This window comes from Diospyros lotus, chromosome 5 (genome assembly GCF_014633365.1).
Source record: "Diospyros lotus cultivar Yz01 chromosome 5, ASM1463336v1, whole genome shotgun sequence".
In the NCBI taxonomy this organism is placed as follows: domain Eukaryota; kingdom Viridiplantae; phylum Streptophyta; class Magnoliopsida; order Ericales; family Ebenaceae; genus Diospyros; species Diospyros lotus.
The window spans coordinates 11,308,326-11,317,897 of NC_068342.1; the positions used below are offsets into that span (position 1 = coordinate 11,308,326).

The 9,572-nt window shown below is 39.7% G+C and overlaps 1 protein-coding gene across 1 annotated transcript; it reads right to left on the bottom strand.

The window, feature by feature from the left end:
- LOC127802153 (nitrate regulatory gene2 protein) lies at window positions 1-6,230 on the bottom strand. Its single transcript, XM_052337854.1, has 4 exons — window positions 4,908-6,230; window positions 4,604-4,788; window positions 2,835-3,058; window positions 1-1,125 (listed from the first exon to the last, which is right to left on the bottom strand). Exons 1-4 carry the CDS (start codon window positions 6,052-6,054, stop codon window positions 336-338), a joined length of 2,346 nt encoding a protein of 781 aa, XP_052193814.1. The 5' UTR covers window positions 6,055-6,230; the 3' UTR covers window positions 1-335.
- Window positions 6,231-9,572: the final 3,342 nt, after the last annotated feature.

A 9,572-nucleotide genomic window follows, 5' to 3' on the forward strand; every position in this document is an offset into this window, starting at 1 on the left:
TAGTTAAAACTCAGCAAAAGGCTGAAGATATTACATTTATTCTCTGCTGAAAAAGTGAAATCTCTGATACAATAATCCAAGCAATTTCCTGTACAGAAACATTCCTGTTCCCTTCCAACCAAAAAAAGGATGACAAAACTGCAAAAATTCCATATATCTACATACCCAAAAAAAATAGGAAAAAAAAAAACAGAAGAGGGGGGGGGGAAGCGGGGAGCGGGAATTTAAACATGACATCAAGAGCAGCCGCTTAGAAGTCCTTGCCCTTACTGCAACATGTCTTTAAAACTAAAAAATATATATCATATTGGTGTATTAAGATGAATGTTATGTGCTTATCTACTTATGGCATAAGATCGATTGCACACTGTCTCGAGTGCCTCCACAATTAAGGCAGAAAAACTGGTCATAGCCTGGAAAACACCAGGCAAGCCTGTCTGGATGTTATTCAGTGTCATTGCTCTGGTCACTTCGACTGCGTTGGAGTGCCTCAACATCTCATCTTCCACTCGCCTTCGGGAAGCTTCAAGCTCAGATTTTTTCTCAGCAAGTGGGTCGCGGGCGTCCAAGGCGTGACCAGTATCAGTCCCAGGATCAGGAAGCCCAATACCAACCATAGAGTATGAATGGTAATACTTCTTTTCTATATTCCTAAGGGATAAAGATTTCTTCACAAGCTCTTTTGATGCAGATTCTGTACGTTTTTTAATCTTCAGTTCCTCTGTCTGCTTCATTGATATTGAATGGACGACATTGATGAAGCTTTTGATGGCTTCGGATGCAACTGTGTCTGGAAGACGATCAAGGGCAAGCTTCCACTCATCACAGAAGGCAAGTGCCTCAGAAGGTTCCCTGCTGCCATTAGTTGGTTCACTGTCGACAGGAAGGAGGGTCAACCTGAACCAGCTGTGGAGTGAGCAAATAAAGTCCCGCTGGAATCTTATCAGGCAGCAGAAACTAGAGTGCCAGGCAGAGACAGCCGACTCAAGGTCACGAGTAGCCTGACGATGCAAATCAGATGTGGACTCACCCTTGGTTGAACTGTTCACAAGGCCCCGTACTTGCTGTACAATGTCATTCTGGACTTCATGGAACTGGTTCATGGATCTCCACATGTACATGAACCTGCATGAATTATCCTAATGATGTTAACTTGGCTTATTTAAGCAGCAAGCTACTTTTCATCAGCATAACAATACGATTACACCACATCAAGCAAATATCAAAATAAGTTTGTATCATCTTAATGCTATTAGGGGGGAGCTATGTGACATTCCAAAACTAGCATAATTAATCCTTTTAAGTCTTCTACCTTACTGAAACCATTACTACAATTGACATAGCTTTATCTGAGATAGTTCTAAAGCTTTATATTTCATGCTTCCTAAATGTAATTACGTATGGTATTACCATCAACTTATTTGCATTAAAAATTTAACCCATAAACTAATTGTCTCAGCATTAAAAAATAACCCACAAAATAATCAATATCAAAATAAAAGGCTAATTATGGGGGTGTACCCAAAACGGTTAGTTCACTAACAGCTGTAAAGCAGCCATAATGCCTTAGTTTTCTATAGGTCAATCAATTTCTGAAAGAATGAACCTGTAACCAATAGAGATATTAACAAGCAATTTAATAGTGTTTCTCTAAAAATTAAAGTTCGTGAGCAAACGACATCCCTCCATAATGCTGCTTACCTTTTTGTTTGGTGATAACCCACTAAGTCGGCCCTAATAACATAATTAATATCCAAATAAATAAAAATGACATTCCTGACTTCAACTACCCCGCCAGCAAAGGGCCAAATCTATAGACAAGAAGGTGGGCCATAACACAGTTAAAGCCAATGTACCTACTCCCCAACCATTAATTGCTTTTTGGGTAAGTTATGGTCAGTAATCACCCAAAGCAATGTTACCACTAGTCAAAGTATTTTGGGCCACAGCCCGTTCTGGAGAAAAAGAGCCAGAGGGCGCACAGAGTCCGAGACAGTGGGCAGTGATAGTTACAGGCAGACAAATGGAGCAGGTTGCTAACCACATACAGAACTGAGCTTCAAAAATTAGAATGAAACAGCAACCTAAAATTTAGAAAGCATAGTTTACAATGACGAAAAATGCTCAACATTCATAATTCTTTCCACAGTAAAACCTTGGAAACATAATGGCCAGTATTAACATTGAAAGAAAATGCAGAAAGAATCTCAACTGCACTTTCTTGGAATTTTTTAGGGCAAAAGGCCAAAGGCATAAAACTCAAATTGTGGACAAAATGCCTCTTTTTCAGGTTTGAAAATTATGTGTTGTGTGTGTTGGCAGAAGCTTTAGAAAAGAATGTCATTCATGGTTATGAAACTCAAGGCATGAGAGCCAAACCCATCGTTGAAGTTGAGAAAAGTTTTATTTCAGTGAAGTCAACCCAGGAATTCTCTTTTCATATTTTGTTATTGTCAGTGAAAGGGGGCAAGAGAAGAACTTAGGAACACTATAGTTTGGTATTTTTAATTTAATTTCTTTGGACAAATGATTCCTGACATCCATGTGAAATTTGGAAAACAACCGAAAACTCATAAATATCAATTATCATGAGCTTCGTGTTTCATAAAATCAAGAAGAATCCTCATTTCAAACTGAAATGAGAAAATATGAATTGCGGAAATATTGGCAAGCCCTTAGTCCTTCATTTTTCTTTATTTATTGCGACAAGTTAGGTCAAACCAACATTGTTAGATGTCAGTTATTTACTAGCATTTCATGATAAGAAAATAAGTGGGCTGAAAAAAATATCCACTTGATTCATATAAAATTTTATAAATTCAGAGAAGGTTTACCCATGACAAAGTCTGATGAGCTGCGGGATAAGTTCTGTATCTCTTAGACGAATGATGGCAGAAGAGGTGGTGCCAACTGCCTGAGAGGTGACCATAATTTGTGACTGCAGCGTCTTTATTGAACCCTTTGTTTTGTCCAACTTGATTACATCATCCCCTCTGTACTCCTGACTTTGAAGGGCTGCCAACTTCTTTTCATGCTCAATCTTCACACCCTCTCTTGCCTACATTTGTTGTTAATTCATTTAAATACATCACCCACAAAGAAGAAGCTCAACATCAAATGAACGTTAGTAACTCATCTCTGCAGCTACTTTTATTGTCACCTAGAAGTTGCTTAAAAAATTTTACTGCTACTGGCTACTGCCATCATAAATCTTGCACTTTATTGCAGTAAAATAAATAAGAAGAAAAAAGTTTCAGCGGACAGCAATAAGTGGATTACAAATAACATTTTCTTTCATTTTGTGCTTTAACAAATGGGTGCTTTGCATATTCTATATTGAACTAACACACACCATGCTTGGAAGGAGGACAAAAAAAAGATACAAAAGGGAAATTTATATAAAAAATAAGTTATCTTTTGTTTGGTTGACTTGGTAGCGGAGAGAGAAAATTATTCAGGAAATTAAATTCTGAAAAGTTTTCCTCCACCTAAAACCCTTCATTAGATACAAATATTATTAAAGAAGAATTGAATTTTTCACTCAAGTTTGATAAAAAATGCTTAAAGTACAATTGAGTCAATATTTTCCTCTCCGCTTCCATTTGTTAGCAGTGCATGGGGCTCTCCACTTCGAGAGAATCAGGAGAAGATCATTTTTGTATATTATCTAACATTTTCTTTGGAAAGAGGCTGCTTCAGCAGCTCAAACCTGTGTTTTTTCAGTCACAAAAGTGCAACTTTATCGTTGCTATCAAGGCTTGCCCTTCACTTTCATTTATGACCAAACAGAAGAAAAATGTCACACTTCTCTTTTCTTTCTTAGAGAGTCTTGTGTTATCCTTTCCATCTATTCCCCACTAGCAAAGCTAGCATAAAGCAAAAAGATTTATTGATTCTCAAGTGAGTGCATACACCCTTAACTTTTACTCCTAAAGTAGTACACTTTTCAACATGTTCAATGGTATGTTTCAATGTAAATCAAGATATCAACATAAGTGTTCCATCTAGATCAAAAGTTACAATGGGCATTTCAGTCATGTTGCACATAAAAAAATACAAACAACCCAGAACAAAATAATGATTAACAAAATAAAGAATATATAATTCACCTAAAACTTCCCCTCTGAGGAGTTGGGATCATGAACTATGTCCTCAAATTGACTTAAATTTCACTCAACATCAGTGTCTGTTCCTTGCTGCTATCCTTCAGAACCCAAAAACTCTGTGAACTATATTTATTTATAAGCTGAGCTATGGAATTGCATGCTACAAATTAATATGTTCACACACTTGCTAACTTTAAGCGCTAAAAGATTTCCTAAGCTAGTGTGACCATACAAAATCCCTAAACTACCCACAAAGCCTAAAATATCATTCTAGGATTTCCAAACCCCACAACCCCTCCCCCCCGGGGGGGCATTCTTGTAGGGACACTTCACTCTTGGAATCCTACTGCACCAGACCTAAGCTATCCAATGTACCCAACGATCTCAATTTGAGAAATAGTTTGTTCCAAGAAGTTGAAAATTCAAATCGAATTCAAAGTAATTAAAAGAATAACCATAATGTATTAAATTGAGAGGGACTATAAGATGATTGGTACCTTCACTTCCTGATACAGTATCTTCTCCCAAGCTAAGAGCCGTTCCAAAGTTGAGCACAGACTCTTGGGACTGCCTGGTTCATCTACTGGACCCGGTTCAAACCGATACTTAACCGCCAATGGCGGCTTTGAAGTCCAGCTCGAGCTCAAGTTACTGAACACTCCACTCGAATGATAAACCGTCTCTGCACGCACAAAACGAAATCAAATTTAAGTTCCAAAATAAATTCAAAACTCTAATTGGTGAAAAGCAAAACGACTTTAAAATTTGACCACCAATTTAGAACCCTAATTTGCTGCATACTCTTCAATTGTCGGAAACTGCGATCAATTTGAGCTCGGCTGGTCTCGAGCATCTCCGACACCTCATCGCCGGCGGATGCGGCTTTATCGAAATACTCCCGGATCGCCGACACGATTTCAGCCAGATCCTTGTGGCGGACGAGGAGCTTCATCTCGGAGATCTCGTTGCCGGCAGCGTTCCAGCTGGAGGAAGATCTGGCGTCCTCAGACTTTCTCATTGTCGACGCCGCCGGCGGTGGAGCCTTCGGTTCTGCGTGTACCGACGATCCAAAATTCGAATGCGTCCCAGCCTCAGATCTGGATTCTCCGTCCCCCCCGTCTTCGTCCTCCGACGAGGTCGTGGTGTTGTAATGGTCGTGGTCGTGGTCGTCCCATTCACTGTACTGGACCTCCTCCCTCTCAGTCTCAATCTCTCCATCTTCAAGCTCGAGGTGGTGATTGTGTTGGTAGACTTTCTCCTCCTTGTGGTCATTGTTCCGGCGTTCAAAGAATTCCGAATCCGGCGGCGACGGAGGATAGAAATTCTCCCAGTTCCAAACCGACGACGTTTGAGAGGGCGTGCTTGCATATGTTGCATTTGCGTTGTATGTATAGTTCGGTGGATTATTCATCGACCGAGCGGGGGACGAAGAAAGGCTCGATTCGGAGAGAATATGAGGAAGCTTGATTGGCCTCTGTTGGCGGCGAGCGGGAGCGTTTGCATTCCAGTTGTAAGTATGGTTCGTCGAGCGATCCTTCGACGGAGTTGGAGACGAAGACGGACTCGTTTCAACCGGAGGGTTCCGGTGGCGGCGGGAGGGGGTGGAGTCCGAGAGTATGTGCGGGAGCTTGGAGGTGTCGACAGTGGGGGAGGGAGAAGGGGAGAACTGGCGAGGCAGCGACGGAGGAGGCGGCGGAGTGACGGCGGAGTGGGAGACAGAGGAGGGGGTGCGGAGGAGGACGGCGGGGCTATGGTGAGAGACGGAGAGAGGCTCGCCGGCGGCGAAGGCGGAGAGGGCGGACCCGGTGACTCGGAGGGAGCGGCAGTAGTCGGAGTGGGCGGCCGCGAGGCGGCTGCGTGCGCAGACCGCCTCCTTCATGAAGCGGCGGCGGTCCTTGCACCGCCGGACGGTGTCCTCGTTGTCCAGCTTCGACGCCGTGCAACCCATCCCACGGCCCCCGTTTGGATGCAGAGCAGTTTGAAAGAGAGAGAGAGAGAGAGAGAGAGAGATCAAAGACACATAACAGAGAGATGGCCAAAAACACAAACCCACAGCTCAAGGCTTATAGTGAAGCTCTGTCTGTCTGTCTTCACACTCCCACTGACCTCTCTCACTACTTTTTTATCATCTGGTCTTTCCATTTCAATAATTTTTATATAATTCAACTTTCATACTGACAGCATAAAAATATCTACCATCCATCAAACTGAATATTAAAACCCAATACCTTTCCATTCAAAAAAAATAAATAATGCTATTTTTTTCTCCAAGATAATAACATTATTCTCTTTTTGTCTATAATTTTGATTTAATAAATTATATATATATATATATATTGTGAATCACTTAAAGACAGTCACTCTGTTTCTCAATCTAAACTTGAAATCCAGCTGTGAAAAGGATGAACTCTGGGTGGAAAAGAAATAAAGAAATTGTGATATGGGTTCATTAAAGGAGTCTGATTTTTCTAATAATTGTGCATTTAACTGATTTTATTTTAAGAACAGTAAACCTTTGGAAGTTTGGGTATGATAAAGGGTGTTTGGTGGATGGGAGAGGCGGGTAGGGGTGGTAGGAAGATAGGGAGGGGTGTGATTGAAACTCGGAAAAACAATTGGGGGGGGGGGGCAATGACCCCACAGCTGCTGATGCCACTTGCGCCAAGCAAAGCAAAGCATCATTGAATGAATTCCTGGACTTTGTTTTCTTCTGTGTCTTGGAATTATATTATTACTGTTGTTTAAACCTCCACTCCCTGCCACCCTACACTTTGACATTTGTTTACAAATCTCCATTTCAAGATGCTTCTGTTCTGTTTGCCTTTTCTTTCTGATTTCCAAACTGATTGGATCCATCTTGTTGGGGGGGGAGGGGTTGGACTTGGAACCCTTCGGTAGATCTCTCCTGCTCTCAGTACACCCTACTACACCGTCTGATATACTGTACCCAAAGGTATAAGATAAAGAAACGAATAATAATTCATCAAAATAGTGCAAAGAAATCTAAGTTGAGGGGTGGGGTAGATTTGGAGTTTTATGTTACCATGTAGTGATTAATAAACAGTATGAACAGGAAATGTTTGGCAACACTATTTGAAAAAGGGGGCGGCAATATTGTCTTACATTTTACTTATAGAAACCTAATTCCTGTAAAGCTATGTGTAATGGGGCATTATTTTAGATTAAGAAAAATTAACGTTAATCTCTTTGAAAATAACCGAAATAAGATTATATCCATCTATTATGGCTCTATTCATCATTTTGAGAAGGAAATTAATATATGAGTGAAATTAGTAGCCAGCCAATTCGACATCCTATCCCATTTTCTTAATACAGAAGAAGAATATCCATCTTTCCTCTCTTTCTTCCTTTGATACACGGGAAAAGGACTCTCACGCACTCTAAAAGATTAAATAAGGTGTATTTTTGACAATTAAAGTGACTAAACAAGTCAGCTTGAGTTCCTTTTTTCATATAAAATAGGAAGAAAGAAGAGAAAAAGAGGGAAGCGATTGAAAATGGTGAAAGGGATTTTGGCTCTACCTTTCTCCCCCCCCCCCAGTCCAATTGGACTAGGACCAACATTATCACATGCACATCTTTAACCTTTATCTTTCTTAATTTTCTCAATAGGAGGAGTGTGCTTTAGAATTTTTGTTGATGGTGAGAATTGAGAAAGGCCCTTTGCCCCTTCTGCTTTCCTCAACAATCTTTGGTCACTGGATGAGTATCTGATTCTTTAGAAATTATAAAGATATATATTCCCCTCGGCATATTCCAAACTGTATACAAAGAGCCCCCAAATGAAACAGTTTGGACTAACCCTAACTAGAATGTCATAAAAAACCCTAATCAGAATAAGATTATTCCGGAACCAAGTCAAATCACAGAATACAACTCCCAACGCCACCTTTCTTAGAAACACAAAATTGCCAATTGTTCTGTTCCCATTCCTCTATCTGTACATTTGCCTTCTTTGTTTTGCAAACCAGAAGATGATAATTTTGAAATATATATATATATATAATTATTTTTTAAGTAAATGACACTATAACACCCCTAAAATTTCACTAAATTACATTCTATACCCCCAAGTTCTGAAAATTACATTAACCTCCCATCCGCTAAGATGACACTAAGAACTATTTTAAATATTACTCTTTATGTATTTATATTAAGCCTTAGGTGCGTAGGTATATTTTACCCTGCTTTTTATTTGATAAATTTTATTTTCAAATAAAAGTAACTTCAAAAGCTAGAGAAAATAAAATTTTGTTACCCTATAAAAATAGTGTTTTCAGAAATTTTCTGGAGAAAAAAAAATTTAGAATCAATCCACCATTTAGGTTCCTACAAATTGATCTTATTTTCAAAGTTAGAAAACAATTTTCTTAAGTTGGCAAATGACAATAATGGCATTAGCACCACCATGAATGAGAGATTATTTGATATTTACAACCTCAAGAAATGTTTTGTCGTTAGCATAGAATTTGTCACACATCAAGACAACAACAAAATATTTATGCAAATTGACCAATGAACCCAAGCCACAGGCGGGGCAGAGAGAAAGGCTGTAGACTCAGCCTTTTAACCAAATAGCATATAGCCCTAGTATTGTTCAATCCTTGAAGACAATATGACAAAAATGAGTTACAAAACCACCAGATCTTCGTCAAGTAAACCTATCCAACACCCCACTCCCAATAACTGTTAGTAGCAGGAGGCCGGAACCATCCCAAATCTCCTGTCCCAAAGAGTAAACAACGAGCACTTAAAAGCCGCAGCAAATAATATATATCGGGAATTTTTCTCTGCATCCAAGCAATGGCCCAGAAAGAAAACAAGAAAGAGGGCGATGATCTGAGGGCTGCAATCCGTAGAAAATGATGCACCTGTTTCCTCCTAAAAAGGCGAACACAGCCCTTAGTTTGGCCCACCTCATATGAATGCACTTGTCAGCATTGAGATCCTCCAACAGTTAGTGGCGTTGCTACTTTTCTAAGGGGCCCCATCGAGTTTCTTCCGTCCACACCCTTTCAGTTTCAGCTAGCAGACCCATAAAAATTTACTAGAAATTGAATATGGACATAAAAAGGACTCCTTAGGGTTGAAAACTCAAGTTAATTAAGCAACCCCAACCAGCTTATCTAAAAATCTTTGCCAATTTCTTCATCTTTGCAACACTTAATTATGTTCCCAACAACTCATTTTTTTGGAAACAGTAATCATAGCACCAATATAATCATACAATTAAGCTTTTCAACCACCCCCACAAAAATTTGAACTTAATGCGATCACTGGGCTTCACTAAAAAATGACATCTCATCTCATATTTCAAATAAGGTCATGATGGTAAATTGATTTTGAATATCTAACATTCCAGGGGCATTTTGGTCAAAGTAAAGGCGTTAGGGGACTGAGGTGCGAAATGATAAGAAAAGTGAGAAAGAGAGAGAATAAATATAA